The 18,674-nt window shown below is 41.7% G+C and overlaps 1 protein-coding gene across 1 annotated transcript in view; it reads left to right on the top strand.

The window, feature by feature from the left end:
* The window catches only part of LOC311003134 (PH and SEC7 domain-containing protein 1), a gene marked incomplete at its 3' end in the record, with an annotated part of 70,890 nt that extends 52,450 nt beyond the window's left edge, over window positions 1-18,440 (top strand). Inside the window, exons 12-17 of the mRNA XM_083994819.1 lie at window positions 5,711-5,946; window positions 9,815-9,885; window positions 11,959-12,116; window positions 14,650-14,794; window positions 15,921-16,064; window positions 18,072-18,440. Coding sequence (XP_083850945.1) covers window positions 5,711-5,946; window positions 9,815-9,885; window positions 11,959-12,116; window positions 14,650-14,794; window positions 15,921-16,064; window positions 18,072-18,440 — 1,123 coding nt within the window. The remainder of the gene's footprint in view (window positions 1-5,710; window positions 5,947-9,814; window positions 9,886-11,958; window positions 12,117-14,649; window positions 14,795-15,920; window positions 16,065-18,071) is intronic.
* Between the last annotated feature and the right edge of the window lie 234 nt (window positions 18,441-18,674).

Here is an 18,674-nt window from a genome sequence, read left to right as displayed (position 1 = left end):
GAGCTGCTCAGAGCTACGCTACGGAGGCTAATAGGATTTCTTGGTTTTTCCCTCATCAAACTCATCAAATACACAATCCAACAACTCCACAACGCTCTGGTGGACAAGTTGTGACCTGCACATTCACCACGCTATGAGATAATAACACAACGTTACCACACAGAGTTGTTTTAGAGGTAAATACAGAGACTGCTTGATGAAAAACTGTCCCTGAAGGCAACGTGCATCAGTGGTTTTGCATGAATTTACCTCTAAAACAACTCTGTCTGGTAACTTTGTGTTATTATCTCATAGCGTGGTGAATGTGCAGGTCACAACTTGTCCACCAGAGCGTTGTGGAGTTGTTGGATTGTGTATTTGATGAGTTTGATGATCTAAAAATAGCTTACACTGACAATTAAAGGTAACGAACCTACTGCTATGACTATAGGGATTATGGCAATGGGCCAATTTGCCAAAATGTTGAACTATCCCTTTAATCACCCTCTCACCTGCAGCACATGCAGACGTCACATGACACCAAACATATTTTACGTTTTACATCATCAACTTCTCCTTCTCATTCAGATGAAGTTTGACTTTTCTACGGTGGCCCTGAAGGCTCAATTCACTGCAGCTTAATGAAACAAAAAAAGAGTTTCAGGAAACATGATTCACATGTTATTTATTTATTGATCGTATGGATATGGTTAGCTTAGCATTAGCCTTCAGCTCGGTCCGTCACTTTACTGTGTCCCCTCAGAAACACTTCCTGTTGTGTTTTTGTCAAAGTGATGAAGTTGTTTTCTTTCTTTTCCTTCATATAGTTTTCTATCCTCTATTTTTTACCTCCTTTTCCCTTGTTGTATTCCTCTTTCTTTCTTTTCTTCTCCTTCTAATTTCTGTTTATCTTTATCCTTTCTTTCCTTTCATTTTCATTGTTTGTTTTCTTTCTTTTTTCTCTTTTTCTTCTTTTCTATCCTTTCTTACTCTTATTTTATCTCTTTTTCTTCTTTTCTATCCTTTCTCACTCTTTTTTCCTTTCCAACATTTTTATTCCCTTTCTTTCCAATCCTCTGTCCTTCCATTTTCTTTTCTGTTTTTTTTCCTTTTGTCTTCTCTCTCCTTTGTTTCCCTTCCATCCCATTGTTTTATTGTTTTTCCTCTTTTTCCTCCCTTTTCTTTCCTTTCTTCCTTTCTTCCTCTCCTCTCCTCTCCTCCTTCTCCTCTCTTCTCCTCCTCTCATCATTGTCGATAATATTTCTCCATTTGAGAAAGACGAGCTTTGTCTCTTTTTCTCCCCCCTCTCCCTCTCTCCCTCTCTCTCCCTTCCTCCCTCCATCCTCCCCCCTCTCTCTCCATCTCCTCTCCACTTTGTGTCTGTGTAGAGAGGGATGCAGGCAGGACGGCTGTTACCAGGCAACAGGCTCTGTGCTCATTGGCTCAGTCTCCCCCATCTCTTTCTCTCCCTCCCTCCCTCCCTCTCTCTCTCTGCTGTATGGGGTTAACTGCTGTTATGTTCTGTTGGTTACTCACAGCTCGGTCTCGGGGGTTCGGCATCGAGCCATCTTTCTATTTTCGGGCTGAACTTTTGCGCGGAGCGGAGCCGCCTGGTGAGGTAACAAGTGGAATCGCTGCTGCTGCGCCGCTGTTGTTACCTCGGCGACGTTTGTAATGTAGCTGTAGCTGTCGTAGCCCGAAGCATCGATCATCTGCTAATGTGACAAATCCCTTTAAAAAACACTAAGAGAATAAGATCCAGCGCTTTGTGTGGGATTATTCAGAGGAGAATGGGATTATCACTGCTGCTGCTGCTGCTACGTGAGCTGTAAATATTGTCTGTCGTTCACACACAAACCCGATCCCCACTTATCTGGTCAGGTAGTGTTTAATACATAATAATAATAATAATAAAAAAAGTAGCCTAAGTGCTGCGTCATTGATAACAGAAGTTTAGAATATAATGAAACACGTGAAATGAAATAACAGCTAGGCCTATAAGGTAAAACGTTAGGAATAAAAAGTATATAAATGTAATAAATAGTCAATAAAAACAATATCAGACAATACAACTGCAATAAAATGAATAGAAACAGACAAGAATATGAAGTAAGATAGAAAGAAAAACGACACTGTTATATAATAAAACATTTAAAGTGAGTAAATCAATACAAATGGATGATACTGTGAAGTAAGATTAATCAAAAAAGCAAAATTACAGGTGGGAAAAAAACTAATAAAATAGATTAAAGACATTAAAATATGAACAGAAGCCTCATGCAGTCAAAATGAAAGATGTAAAACGGCAATAAAATGAATAAAAACCGACAAAGATATGAAACAAGTCGAGTGAAAATAATAAAATTACACAATAAAACATTTAAAAATTGTGATAAAACTCTAATGAAATCAATAAAACTCACACAGCCAAGAACACACAGGATGATAAAAAAGAAAATTAGATGATAAAATATGTAAAACTACAATAAAATGAATAAATACGACCCCTTTAAAACTTAATACACACACACACACACAGTCTGGTCACTTTGCTGCTGATCTGAGAGCAGCCGGTCTTAAAACATCAGTGACCTGGATTCACAGCGACTCGTCCTCCATCTTTAAGTTTCATAACCGAGGTTTAATTTGATTTAGACAACGATAACCTTCCTGCTCCGTCCTCCTCTCCTCTCCTCGGCTCTGACGGAGTTCATCCAGCGGTTTTAACTACGTTCACGACACAGACATGAGACAACGTATATGTAAGAAGACAACAGTACATCTGAATAGAAACAAAAACAGATCATTTATTCCACTTGTTACAAACTAAACCTGTGTTTTATTGTGATATTTTATGAATGAAATGTCCCTATATCAAGAGTGATGGTGGCATATATGTCATTTATATGAAAATATAACACACAGAGCACGTGCATCTTCTAAAATCTGTATGTATGAACATATTTTCAAGTCTTTATGATGATTTTTAAGATTAATTCAATGTATATATGTGCAAGTTTATTGAAAAAAACATCCATATAACGTTTGTTTAACATTCAGTGAGAGTGGCTTCTATAATATTATACATATTAACAGGCTTTAAGATGAATTTACAGTTTTCATGTTAATAATTTTTTACATTTTCATATAAAATAAAAGCACAAATCATCTGAATAGAAACAAAAACAGATCATTCATTCCTCTTGTTACAAACTAAACCTGTGTTTTATTGTGATATTTTATGAATGAAATATATACTATGTCCCTATATCAAGAGCGATGGTGGCAAATATGTCATTTACTGTATATAAAAAAAAATAACACACAGAGTACGTGCATCTTCTGTATGAACATATTTTCAAGTCTTTATGATGATTTTTAAAATTAATTTAATGTATATGTGTGCAAGTGTATTGAAAAATATGTTAAATATGTTTTTCCTATTAAAGCAGAAGTAAGTGATATATTTGTGTTAATATAAGTCTTAAATAGTTATATCTTCCGACAGCAATCACTTACATAGAGTGTTTGGTCTGAAACACGGGTCTGTCAGTCCCTCTGCTCTGCTCTGAGCCGAGGAGAAAACATTTATCGTATCCTACAGTTTTTATCCAATGAGGAGAGAGAACGGCATGCAGGGCTGTGTGTGCAGCCAAGGAACGCCGTGAATGTGGTGACGTAGCGACGAGGACTGTTATGGTGCGTTCAAGGAAACTCGTATTTTTCCGACCGTGAAGTGGTACCAGTTCGATCTGGTACGAGTTCACCGGTCGGAAGTTACGAGTGGCCGTTATAGTGACTTTCACCGGTAAAACAGGTCGGAAAAACACGAGTGGGTTGCCTGGAACGCTACAAAGTCCTAAGTTGTGACTTGAAGCTGTAATTTACGATTTCAAAAGCCTGCCTGGAACGCAGCATTAGCGAAAACGACCGGACCACTCACTTCTGCTTTAATTTCAAACATGTTTATCTTCACATTCAGGGAGAGTGGCCTCTATAATATTTTACATATATATTAACAGGCTTTAAGATGAATTTACAAGTTTCATGTATAATTTTTTTTTACATTTGCATATAAATTAAAAGCACAAATCATTATCATTGCATCCATATATGTACATGTATATTCCATGTGTGTGTGTGGTTGTCGTGGTGCAGCAGCAGCAGCAGTGAGTTGAGCCCTCTGGGCCTCCGTACTTTTAACCAACAACAAACACACAAACTTGTCACGTTGACGTGTCGTTTCTGGGTCGTCGTCGTCTCTCTCTGATGGAGGAGGAGGAGGAGGAGGAGGAGGAGGAGGAGGAGGAGGAGGAGGAGGAGGAGAAGGAGTAAAGAGGAGACGAGCTGCCTCCTCCTCCTCCTCCTCCTCCTCCTCCTCCTCCTCCTCTTCCCCCCATGGGTAAAGATGCCCCTGTTTTTCACCTCACTGAGCTGCAACAAAAAAAAAAAAAGATGGTGTCACTCTTTTGGCTGTGGTGCGTTTGTGATCAAGGCGAGAGGAGGAAAACACAGACTCGACTCGAGGCTTTAAGGAAGTCGCTCTCGTTCAACCAATCCTTTTCCCCCTTGCTTCTTTCCTTCCTTCCTTCCTTCCCTTCGTTCCTTACTTCTTCTTCCTTCCTCTTTTGATCCAGTTGACCTGGTCTGTTCCCTCCCTCCATCTTTCTTTCCTTCCCTTTTCCTCTTCCTTCTTTCCACAATCCTTTTTACCTCCCTTGCTCCCTTCCTTCCTTCCTTGCTTCCTTCTTTCTTTCCCTTCTCCCTTCCTTCCTTCCTCCCTCCCTTCCTTCCTTCCTTCCTTCTTTCCCTTTGTCCTTCCTTCCTTCCTTCCTTCCTTCCTTCCTTCCTTCCTTCTATCCCTTTATCCTTCCTTCTTTCCCTTTGTCCTTCCTACCTTCCTAACTTCCTTCCTTCCTTCCTTCCTTCCTTCCTTCCTTCCTTCCTTCTATCCCTAGTTCCTTCCTTCCTTCCTTCCTTCCTTCCTTCTATCCCTAGTTCCTTCCTTCCTTCCTTCCTTCCTTCCTTCCTTCCTTCTATCCCTAGTTCCTTCCTTCCTTCCTTCCTTCCTTCCTTCCTTCCTTCCTTCCTTCCTTCCTTCCTTCCTTCCTTCCTCCCTTCCTTCCTTCCTTCCTTCTATCCCTAGTTCCTTCCTTCCTTCCTTCCTTCCTTCCTTCCTTCCTTCTATCCCTAGTTCCTTCCTTCCTTCCTTCCTTCCTTCCTTCCTTCCTTCCTTCCTTCCTTCCTTCCTTCCTTCCTTCCTTCCTTCCTTCCTTCCTTCCTTCTATCCCTAGTTCCTTCCTTCCTTCCTTCCTTCCTTCCTTCCTTCCTTCCTTCCTTCCTTCTATCCCTAGTTCCTTCCTTCCTTCCTTCCTTCCTTCCTTCCTTCCTTCCTTCTATCCCTAGTTCCTTCCTTCCTTCCTTCCTTCCTTCCTTCCTTCCTTCCTTCCTTCTACCACTCAGCTCGCTCTCTCTCTGTTGGACGTGTTGTTGTGCAGCTGAAGCTCTGTGTGTTGTGTTGTGTTGTGTTGTGTTGTGTTGTGTTGTGTTGTGTTGTGTTGTGTTACTGTGTGAAATCTCTGGACCTCTTGTTCCTCATGTAGCCGCCACAGACCGGACCAGACCGGACCGGACAGGACTGATGATGATGATGATGAGGTGTTAATAATGACACATAGGTGTTGATCAGTTTATTTATTTATTTGTTTGTTTGTTTCTGTCGTCTCCATAGCGACGAGGAGGAGCTGAGGAAGTCGTTCTCGGAGTTGGGCGACAGCCTGTGCGAGTCCAACGCCTCCAAGTCCATGAAGCGGGTCGGCAGCAGCGGGAAGCCGCTGTCCGATGACGAGTCGCAGTCACAGTCGCATTCGCAGTCGCAGTCGCAGTCGCATCAGCTGACGGGATCGCTGCTCTACAAGAACGGATTCCTTGTTCGGAAAGTCCACGCGGACTCGGACGGAAAGAGAAGTACGACTCAGAAACTCAGAAACTCTGTCTGTGAACGCTCCATGTTTCTTCTTCCTCCTCTGTCTTTTATTTTGAAGGGTCAATCCATGAGAAGGTATAAAAACCATCTCACTGGAGGTTTTTTTTTCTTTTCCATCTCCTCTCTCTCTATCAGCTTCTCTCTGGAGCTCTAGAAACAACAGGTCAGTGTCAGCCAATCAGAAGAGAGGAGGAAGCTCTGATCCTCTCTTCTGATTGGCTGACTGTTTTCTGAGTAATCCAATCCAATACAAAACAGAGCAGATTTCAGAATAAAACACTCAGAGAAACAAGTTGTTGTTGTTGGATGGATCGTGGGTCCAGGTGGTGAGGGGGCGGGGCTTAGTTGTGACATCACAAAGTGACAGGAAGTCCTGACGGCTGGTTTTAAGGCTCAGTTTCTGAATACAGGCTGTGTGCATTTCTCTGTGGACTGAGGCTTTGATACTTTCACAGTATTAATATAGAACCTAGAGCTGCTTTATAATCACACTACACATGGACATCTACCTTTATACTGTATGGAGCTTTAACACAAACATCTACCTTTATACTGTATGGAGCTTTAACACAAACATCTACCTTTATACTGTATGGAGCTTTAATACAAACATCTACCTTTATACTGTATGGAGCTTTAACACAAACATCTACCTTTATACTGTATGGAGCTTTAACACAAACATCTACCTTTATACTGTATGGAGCTTTAATACAAACATCTACCTTTATACTGTATGGAGCTTTAATACAAACATCTACCTTTATACTGTATGGAGCTTTAACACAAACATCTACCTTTATACTGTATGGAGCTTTAATACAAACATCTACCTTTATACTGTATGGAGCTTTAATACAAACATCTACCTTTATACTGGATGGAGCTTTAACACAAACATCTACCTTTATACTGTATGGAGCTTTAATACAAACATCTACCTTTATACTGTATGGAGCTTTAATACAAACATCTACCTTTATACTGGATGGAGCTTTAACACAAACATCTACCTTTATACTGTATGGAGCTTTAAAGGGACAACGAGGAGTTTTGGAAAAGCGAAGCGTTTTCACACTACATTTATGAGCCTCCGCGCACACCGTAAAATGATTTTGACCGGCGCAAGACGGACTCATGTTTTCATTCATCAAGAATTAAAGTCAGAGGTTCAAAGAGGTTCACATACCGTCGTAGTTCCGACCATAAACGGCGATTCAGCTGCGTTATTCTCATGACTCGTTGCGAAACCGAAAGTAAAAAACGCTGGTCGGCTCAACCAGCATCTCCGCCACCACTAATAATAACAAAATAACAATAGAGACAGAACGATATATTTATCGAAAATGGGCCCATTAACAAGTGTGGGTAGCGGAGATTCATCCACATTAACGTGAGACTTTTTTATAACCGAATAGAAACTCCTCGTTGTCCCTTTAATACAAACATCTACCTTTATACTGTATGGAGCTTTAACACAAACATCTACCTTTATTTTGAAGGAGCTTTAATACAAACATCTACCTTTATACTGGATGGAGCTTTAACACAAACATCTACCTTTATTTTGAAGGAGCTTTAATACAAACATCTACCTTTATACTGGATGGAGCTTTAACACAAACATCTACCTTTATTTTGAAGGAGCTTTAATACAAACATCTACCTTTATACTGGATGGAGCTTTAACACAAACATCTACCTTTATTTTGAAGGAGCTTTAATACAAACATCTACCTTTATACTGGATGGAGCTTTAACACAAACATCTACCTTTATACTGTATGGAGCTTTAACACAAACATCTACCTTTATTTTGAAGGAGCTTTAATACAAACATCTACCTTTATACTGGATGGAGCTTTAACACAAACATCTACCTTTATACTGTATGGAGCTTTAACACAAACATCTACCTTTATACTGTATGGAGCTTTAACACAAACATCTACCTTTATACTGTATGGAGCTTTAACACAAACATCTACCTTTATACTGTATGGAGCTTTAACACAAACATCTACCTTTATACTGTATGGAGCTTTAACACAAACATCTACCTTTATACCGTATGGAGCTTTAACACAAACATCTACCTTTATACCGTATGGAGCTTTAACACAAACATCTACCTTTATACCGTATGGAGCTTTAACACAAACATCTACCTTTATACTGTATGGAGCTTTAACACAAACATCTACCTTTATACTGTATGGAGCTTTAACACAAACATCTACCTTTATTTTGAAGGAGCTTTAATACAAACATCTACCTTTATTTTGAAGGAGCTTTAATACAAACATCTACCTTTATACTGTATGGAGCTTTATTCAGCAGCAGGAATAAAGTTTGAAATTAAAGTTTAGTCCAGTTTTGAACACGTCTATCACTGCTTTTCTGCTCTGACAATAACGTTTAACTCTGTAACAAAACAAAAGAGACAAAAAAAAAGAAATCCCACAATCCTCGGCTCCACCGTGAAATTCCTTCAGATTTTTATTCATCTCCATCAAATCCTCCTCTTTGCCTTTTGACCAATCAGAGCGCAGTTTTTTTTCCAAAGTCTTTGTGTCACGTCCAGTTTCACACTCGTACTTCCACATTCACATCGACGTCTCTAAAGGAATCCGCTCTGATCCAATCAAACGTCTTCCTCGGTGCGAATACGTGACTTACGTAACCCCATAAACCAGCAGCTGGATTAGTCCGTGTGGACATAAAGAGACGAAACCGTCAGTTAAATACACATTCGTCAGGACAATGTTTTATATTTTCTGACATCGATGAAGGTCAAACTGTGGGTTTTAAACTTTTCACTGGTTCGTGTGGGTTTTTTTTGCTGCGAAGCTGCAGATTGAGACTGAAACGAGCTCCTGACTGAGCGACGGCACGTTAGTATTAATAGAAATAGAGCATCGAGTCGATAATGGAGCAGCGTCAGATGAAGAAACCGTGACAGGACTCAAATAAACCACCGGCCTTGAACACAGCGCAGGTTTAATCCACTAATTTAACCCTCCTGTTGTCCTCCATCCTTCCTTTCTCCCTTGCTTCTTTCCTTAGATTAGATTAGATTAGATTAGATTAGATTAGAAAACTTTATTGATCCCCAAGGGGAAACTGCTTTGCCACCCAATAAAAACACATACATCCACTTAACAAACATCCTTCCCTTCGTTCCCTTCGTTCCCTACTTCTTCTTCCTTCCTCTTTTGATCCAGTTGACCTGGTCTGTTCCCTCCCTCCATCTTTCTTTCCTTCCCTTTTCCCTTCCTTCTTTCCACAATCCTTTTTACCTTCCTTCCTTCCTTCCTTCCTTCCTTCCTTCCTTCCTTCCTTCCTTCCTTCCTTCCTTCCTTCCTTCCTTCCTTCCTTCCTTCCTTCCTTCATCCTTAATTCTTCCCTCTTTTTTGACCCAATCTGTTCCCTCCCTACATCTGTCTTTCCTTCCTTTTCCCCTTTCCTTCTTTCTTCCCATCATTCCCTTTGTCCTTCCTTCCTTCGTTCCTTCCTTCCTTCCTTCTATCCCTTTATCCTTCCTTCCTTCTATCCCTTTATCCTTCCTGCCTTCCTTCCTTCTTTCTTTCCCTTCTTCCTTCCTTCCTTCCTTCCTTCCTTCCTTCCTTCCTTCCTTCCTTCCTTCCTTCCTTCCTTCCTTCCTTCCTTCCTTCCTTCCTTCCTTCCTTCTATCCCTTTATCCTTCCTTCCTTCTGTCTTTCCCTTCTCCCTTCCTTCCTTCCTTCCTTGACCCAGGAGGACAACAGGAGGGTTAAGCTGAAATAACATTATATCTATATCACGTATACTCATATTTTAATGTGTTTTTATTGTTTTATTTTTTCGCAGCACCAAGAGGGAAAAGAGGGTGGAAGACGTTTTACGTGATCCTGAAAGGTGTAATCCTCTACCTGCAGAAAGTGAGTGCTTCACTTATCACTTTTATTTAATTTTTTTATTGTTTTTTTTATGGTTTTCATTTATCTTTATATTATATTTATTTTTCCCCCCTGGCTGTTGTACATCCTTACAGATGTTTCCTTTTATCACTTTTTATTTCACATCATTGTTTTATTTAACCGTCTCTTCCTGCTTTTACTTTCTTATTATTATTTCATTCTGTCTTATTTCATTCTTATTCCTCCTCTTTATTCATTCTCCTATGTTATTGTTGTAGTGGGTTCTTTTGTTATTCAGGTTGTTATGGGTTTATTTGTGGCTGTTGGCTTTGTTTTTAAAGGTGCTATATAAAGAAACAGGATTATTATTAATAGCAGTTTTATATTTTAGCTGTATAGTCCGTGAGCTGGATATTATTGAGAACAGGCGACTGTGTCTCTATATAAACACCGTGTGAATCTCCAACACGTTCTTCTTCCCGTCATGTGACCGGCCCACTCTCCCACTGTGAGCTTTTTATTTTAATCAGCTGAAAACAACACGTTCACACCGACTGTGGCTCCTCTGAAGACATTTTTATTATTTTTTTTATTTTGGTGCCTGCTTCCTGTTTACATGTCTGAGTTGTGAGTGTTGTTATGTAACGTCGTCGGGCGGCCGTGGGCTTGGCGGCGTCGTTGTTGTCGAGGGGAAACCTCTGCCAGCGTCACAGGACACTGAAGCTGCCACTTCCTGCTGGACGGACGGAGGGAGGGCGACACCATCTGCTCCGACGGCGCCGAAGAGACGCAACCAAACACAAAACACAGAAAGACAAAATATTAAGCTCAATGTTGGGTCAAACTCAGTTTAGACAGTTTTTATTTTTTTATTTTTTTGTGTCTTAACGCTCACTTATTCAGCTTAAGGCAAGGCAAGGCATCTTTATTTATATAGCGCATTTCATACCAAGGCAACTCAATGTGCTTTACATAAAGACAAAACATTTGAAAAAAAGAGAAGCATAAAACAGAATAAAAACAAACACTAAAACAGAGTTAAAAGCAAGAGCAAATAAAAGTAAAATAAAAGAAAATAGATAAAGTTAAAAGTTCTTAAAAAGAGCTCAGCTATAAGCACGTGAAAAGAGAAATGTTTTTAACGTAGGCTAATACAAAATAAAAGTTGCGACGCTTTTATTTTGAAGGTCAGATATTTCCCTAATGATGTATTTAACATTTCCATGGAAAGAAAGACTTAGAAGAAGATTTAATTGGTCTTGTACCCTGAATTATTTATATGTTTAGTTGATGTTGATGTATTAGCTTTAGCTTAGCTTAGCCAACGGATCACTTCCTGTTTTACCGAATCAACTGGTTCTGTCCTGGATATCTATGAAACCAGTGACACTTACTAACAATTACACATTAGTTCAACATTATTTAACACTAATGAGCTTCAGCTTATTAATCCAAAGTTAAACATTTATAAATGTTATATATTGCAGACTAATAAGTGTCGATATAGGAACATTGATGTATAAATCATTGATTACTGACTATTGCTAACTAAAGCTTAATAGTTTAGTTATTATAACATGTTACATAATAAATCTCTATCTAAAACATTCATATGTACATTATAGTTAACAAAGGAGGGTTTTTATGTTGTTTATATTTTAGAAAAACTCTAAACATGAAACAAAAAATCAAATAATTATGCATTTTCGGTCTTTAGTTTGTGCTATGTTTCTAGACATGAGCAGCATCACAATATTATGAATTAGTTTTTTTTTTTTTTTTTTTTAATGGAGACGACCTGGTTGTTGTTTTTTATTTTCTATTTTAACCACTAAACAGGAGTCAGGTGAAACCACTGACTCCTGTATCGCTGGTTCGATTCCCGGTTCCTGTCAAACCGTCAAACTCAAACCAGATGAATGACACATGAACAGTTAGTTTGACCTGCTGCGACATCAGCTGCCATCTCTGACCCCTAACGCCCTCTAACCAGCTTTAATCACCACGGTAACCCCCCCCCCCCTCTGCTCTGTGGTCACCATAGTAACCGTCTCTCTCCTCTCCTCTCCTCTCCTCTCCTCTCCGTCCCGTCAGGGCGAGTACCGGCCCGACAAGCAGCTGTCGGACGAGGACCTGAAGAACGCCGTGTCCATCCACCACGCGCTGGCCATGAAGGCCTCCGACTACAGCAAGAGACCCAACGTCTTCTACCTGAGGACGGCCGACTGGAGGGTCTACCTGTTCCAGGCCCCGTGAGTCACACACACACACACACACACACATATATATACACACATTATACACATATACACACTCCTCCACAGCAAACAGAAACGTGTGTCGTCATGGTCACAGCTGGTTGGTCGTTAGTCAGAAACGAATTAAGGTCAAAGTTAATGTGACATCATCACATCACATGGTCACATGGACCGGTCAGTGAGTGTGAAGCTGCAGGTGTGTGTGTGTGTGTGTCAGTCATATACACTACCACCATTAGTACTAATACTACCATCTATCTATCTATCTATCTATCTATCTATCTATCTACAGTATCTATCTATCTATCTATCTATCTATCTATCTATCTATCTATCTATCTATCTATCTATCTATCTATCTATCTATCTATCTATCTATCTATCTATCTATCTATCTACAGTATCTATCTATCTATCTATCTATCTATCTATCTATCTATCTATCTATCTATCTATCTATCTATCTATCTATCTATCTATCTATCTATCTATCTATCTATCTATCTATCTACAGTATCTATCTATCTATCTATCTATCTATCTATCTATCTATCTATCTATCTATCTATCTATCTATCTATCTATCTATCTATCTATCCATCTATCGTTCTATCTATCTATCTATCTATCTATCTATCTATCTATCTATCTATCTATCTATCTATCTATCTATCTATCTATCTATCTATCTATCTATCTATCTATCACTCTATCTATCTATCTATCTATCTATCTATCTATCTATCTATCTATCTATCTATCTATCTATCTATCTATCTATCCATCTATCGTTCTATCTATCTTTCTATCTATCTATCTATCTATCTATCTATCTATCTATCTATCACTCTATCTATCTATCTATCTATCTATCTATCTATCTATCTATCTATCTATCTATCTATCTATCTATCTATCTATCTATCTATCTATCACTCTATCTATCTATCTATCTATCTATCTATCTATCTATCTATCTATCTATCCATCTATCGTTCTATCTATCTTTCTATCTATCTATCTATCTATCTATCTATCTATCTATCTATCTATCTATCTATCTATCTATCTATCTATCTATCACTCTATCTATCTATCTATCTATCTATCTATCTATCTATCTATCTATCTATCTATCTATCTATCTATCTATCTATCTATCCATCTATCCATCCATCCATCCATCCATCCATCCATCCATCCATCCATCCATCCATCCATCCATCCATCCATCCATCCATCCATCCATCCATCCATCCATCCATCCATCCATAATGTTATATCTGTTAATGTTTATTTAACAGGGACGATTCATACAACATTGCCACAAAAAAATGACGTCTAGCTTCAGCTAAGTCTTTGTCCCTGGTCAGGCTTTAGGATAAAATATACTGAATAAATCAAATGATATAAATACAGTGGAGAATACAGTGAATAGGTAACATGAATAAATAAACAGCTGCAAATTTCAGATTAAAACACAAGTTAGATTTAGCATTAAACATTAGTAAAGTGCTGTATTGGCAGTGACTTGAGAGAAGTTAATGTTCAAAATATAACCTGTATATTAATGAATAAAATACACATGAAAAGTATTGACAAGGTATTGACAGTGAATCATGAACAGATTAAATCAAAACAGTTTAAAACTCACAGACGACGAGACTTTAGGTTTGAATCCAGATTCTCATCATCTAAGTTTCACTGTTTAAAATGTAAATGTGTGTTAGCGTGTGTGTGTTAGTGTGTGTGTGTGTGTGTGTGTGTGTGTGTGTGTGTGTTAGTGTGTATGTTGGTGTGTGTCTCTGATCACAGCTGAGTCCAGCCTCAGTTCTCAGCATGTGGATCATCCAGCTGTGCACATGTGGACACACGCTGAGAGCACACGGATCAATGACACACACATGTTGAACTGGACGTTACAGCACTACAGTGTGTGTGTCCGTGTTGTGTGTGTCCATGTGTGTGTGTGTGTGTGTGTGTGTGTGTGTGTGTGTGTGTGTGTGTGTGTGTGTGTGTGTGTGTGTGTGTGTGTGTGTGTAGCAGTAGCATCCAGGAAGTGGCACATGAGTGGCCACATGTTTGAGCCCCAGGAGGACGAGCTCTGTGCTCCAGTTGCAGCGAGCGTTTGTCCCAGATACTCAACCTCTCTCTCTCTCTCTCTCCCTCTCTCTCTCTCTCTCTCTCTCTCTCTCTCTCTCTCTCTCTCTCTCTCTCTCTCTCTCTCTCTCTCTCTCTCTCTCTCTCTCCCTCTCTCTCTCTCCTGTGGGAATCGAACCGCGGCTCTGATTCAATCTGATCCTCCTCCCCGGGCCTCTAATGGCTCCGTTAGTGTAAAACCGGCCTTTTTCCTCCTCGCGCATTAATTGGCTCCAGAATCGTTTCTTTGTTGTCAACAGCGCGGCTGCGTTTCCTGATAATTATTCCTTTGATGTTGTTGTGCGCTCGCTGATAAGTGTGTTTGTTCCCGCTCTGTGTGTGTGTCTCTGTGTGTGTGTGTGTGTGTGTGTGTGTGTGCGTGTTGCAGGAACGCCGAGCAGATGCAGTCCTGGATCACTCGGATCAACACGGTGGCGGCCATGTTCTCCGCTCCTCCGTTCCCGGCCGCCATCGGCTCGCAGAAGAAGTTCAGCCGCCCGCTGTTGCCGGGGACGATGTCCAAGCTGTCGGAGGTAATGTCACCTCAACAAGACGACGCAGTGTGGTGTAGATAAGTCACGACGGGTTTATTTGTGCAGACACACAGAGCAGCTGCAGACACAGAAACAGAGTCAGGAGGAAGAACAAGGATCTTCTAATCTAATAAACTTCATAACAGAATAAATCTAATTACACTGATGATGATGATTGACAGGATGCAGCTGCACATCTGGAACAAGGTCATTATAGGTTTAAAATGTTCATTAGTTTTTCAGTTTAATTTCAGTTTAGTTTTAGTGAGTTCAACAAGTGATGAAGCAGTTTTAGTTTAGTTTTTATTTAGTTTTAGTTTTAGTTTTTCAGGTTTTAGCAGAAAGCTTCTGTCAGGCCTCTGAAGGTGAACTTACACATTTGTGGGATTTTTCCCTTTTAGGGCGCTTTCACACCACTAGTTTGATTATTTGCTCCGCACCAGACAGTAAAATTGTTCCATTGTAGCTACAGACTGCGGAGTGGTTCCGCATTCACACATGCAAACGAACCAAAATTGGTCTGAATAACGTTTCGTCATCTTTCGGTAGAAATAAGCGCCAATTTGGACTTTCACAATGGAGACAACACTGTAGAACACTGTACAATTAGCGCGATACAGCTCATAGATGTACCGTTTATTACCCGAGTGCGATTGATGCTTTCACACCAACGAAAACAAACCGAACTAAGAGCTTTTGGTTCGAATGGACCGTTTAGTGAGCACCAACTGCTGTTGGTGTGAAAGCGCCCTTAGTTGCATCCCATAATGTTCCCATCAGTCCTTATTACGTTAACATTCACTCTTATCTACCTGTGGGTCGTACTCCAAGTCGTCCCATATTGAGTTGTGGCGTTTTCTTCCTGCAGCTTTAGACATCGACAAGAAAAGTTTTTATGTAGTTCTCTTTTCTTTTGGAAAAAATGACATTTTTTGTTATTTTTTCACTGCTAGTTTTAGTTTCAGTCTTAGTTTTAGTGAACTATAATAACCCTGATCTGAACTCAAGAGAAACAAGAGAAAGGAACAAAAAGAAGAAGAATGATCTGAAATGTAACGTGAGGTCAAAGTCATTACAGTTGCAACTTGGAGCTCATGAATAACTCATGTGGACCTTGTGCCTGCAGGAGGAGCAGGTCCGCTCCCATGAAGCTCGGTTCAGAAACATTTCCACCGAACTGGCCGAGCTGCGCTCCTACCCTCCTGACCGCAAGGTCAAAGGTCGCGAGCTGGAGGAATACCGCCAGCGAGACGAGTACCTGGAGTTCGAGGTGAGACTGACTGAATGCTTTATTTATTTTAAAGGGTCTGGTCTCTTCTCCTCCATGTGCATTAGCCGGTGAGAAATCAATATAGCGGTGGATTGAACAGAGTTGTTTTAGAGGTAAATACAGAGACTGCTTGATGAAAAACTGTCCCTGAAGGCAACGTGCATCAGCGGTTTTGCATGAATTTCCCTCTAAAACAACTCTGTGTGGTAACGTTGTGTTATTATCTCATAGCGTGGTGAATGTGCAGGTCACAACTTGTCCACCAGAGCGTTGTGGAGTTGTTGGATTGTGTATTTGATGAGTTTGATGAGGGAAACCAAGAAATCCCATGAGCCTCCGTAGCGTAGCTCTGAGCAGCTCACGGCTCTGCTCCGCCGTTCTAAAAATAGCTTGCACCGACAATTAAAGGTAACAAACCTACTGCTATGACTATAGAGATTATGGCAATGGGCCAATTTGCCAAAATGTTGAACTATCCCTTTAACAACCAATCAGATTGCCGGATTTCACCTTTCCGTTTTGTAATTTCTTATTTTGTTACTTTTCGTTGTCGGCCCATATGACCTTCAGTAATCCACTTAGTACTATATCACTTTGAATATCAAGTGTAAATCGACCCCAGGCTGCACTTTAGCTTCATTTCAGATTAAAGGTTGGGTCTGGAGTTTTGTGCCCAAAAATAAACATTAGACTTGTACAAATGAAATCTGTCTCATCACCTATGGGCTTCTAGTCCTGTGTGGTGGGGGCTGTGTCTGCAGCCCCCTCCCCCTGCCTGTATTTTGGTCTTTTGCTTTGTTTTGTTGTGCACGTGGACGTTTCTGGGTGGAGAGCGAGAGAGTCTGTGTTTTTCTCTCCAGTCAATGATGGAGCTCAGGTGAAGCTACGTGCAGCAGAGTAGGAGGCTCAGGGCTGCTAGCTGCACTAGCTGTCTCTGATGCTAACGAGTGCTAGCACGTCTCTCTCTGTCAGCAGCAGCATCAGGACCGCAAAGAAAAATAAATACAGTCTGAGTGAAGCGCTGGAGCCGCGGACCGATTCCCGACCGTCACCGACAACTAAAGCCTCGACTGGTAACAAGTAGGAGGACCGTTGTAGTGAGCTAGCTCAATGCTAACTTCGGCTAGTGGTAGCGGTTAGCATCCGCCGCTAACACCGTCTTCCCAGCTCACCACAGCGGCACAACAACCTAACACCGGAGGCTCCCGGTGTCGGTGACGGTCGAGTATCGGCCCACGGCTCCAGCGCTTCACTCGGACTGTATTTCCTTTCCTTTGTTGTCATGACAACTGCAGCTGTCTGAGGCAGGAGGCTACACAGCTTAGCCACCACTTTATTTTCCCATGATCCATTGCGTCACACCACAACGGAAGTCGGTTTTCAACCCCATAGTAGCATTCTAGCGAGCGGCTAACTGGTAGCGTTAGCCACCGGTGTAGGCACCAAATGTGGAGGCTCAGGGCTGCCAAAACCACCCTGACTAATCTGATGTTTGTTAAGTCTATAAAACGAATGACTGAACAAACACCACCGCTTCTGTGTGCACGCCTCTGCAACTAGTCATGGCCATCGTAGCCGTTAGCTTCGCTGCTGCTGACAGCTAACAGCAGCAGCAAGCTAACATCAGGACGTCAGCTGTTAAAACCCTTCCGTTGTCGGACACGACATGAAACTACTCCAGTTAGTTAGCTCAGTCATGTTGTAACTAGGATATCCGCTGGAAAAAAAAAAAATTTTCATGGGCCGTTTATTGAGTTATTTAAGACACTGCTAACGGCTAATGGTTAGCCCGGCTAACGTTAATCTAAAATGTAATGAATGGAGTGTCATGGCGACACCCAGCGTCGTTCTCCGGAAAGTGGTGGATAGCCGCAGAGGAGGGGCCCAGTTTCAATGTTTTGTTTACAAACTGCAACAAACAAAACTCCAGACCCTACCTTTAAAACCAGTTTTCATAGAGTCTTGAGTCTGCAGCTCTGATCTCTTTCTCTTCTTTTTGTTCTTTAGAAAACGCGCTACGGGACCTACGTCATGCTGCTGCGCGCCAAGATCCGCAGCGGCGAGGAGGACCTGTCGCTGTTCGAGTCCCAGCTGCTGGAGGACAACGGGCTGCAGCGCGCCCACTCCAGCCCCACGCTGCAGGACAGCAGCGTGGCCAGCGCCGCCAGCAGCAGCGCCCGCGACGCCGCCAACAGCAGCCGGGCCAGCGGCTGCAGCAGCAAGACGGCCGCGGCGAATGCGGCGGCGGCGGCGAACGCGGCGGCGAACGCGGCGGCGAACGCGGCAGCGAACGCGGCGGCGAATGCGGCGGCGTCACAACCGCCACGGCAGCAGGAAGGCCAGAGACACAGCTACCGCCAGGCCGTCAAGAAGTGAGGCGGCGGCGGTGGCGGCGGCCGGGAGCGGCGCGGCGCGGCGTTGCGTTTCGTTGCTCTGCCAGCAGCGTTGCGTTGCTCGTTGCGTTGCGTTGCAGCGTTGCGTTGCTCGTTGCCGTCTCGCCGTCTCCCTGCAACAGGTTTTTATTGAGATCCAGGAGCTCTGCTTGATGACGGGGGGCGGGGGAAACGGGGGAAACCGGCCCTCCCCTCCCTTCCCACCGCTACAACTGAC

The sequence above is a fragment of the Trachurus trachurus genome (assembly GCF_905171665.1).
Source record: "Trachurus trachurus genome assembly, chromosome: 19".
NCBI classification, from domain to species: Eukaryota; Metazoa; Chordata; class Actinopteri; order Carangiformes; family Carangidae; genus Trachurus; species Trachurus trachurus.
The sequence above is the reverse complement of the archived record's forward strand: the minus strand, read 5'-3'. Positions and strand labels throughout refer to the sequence as shown.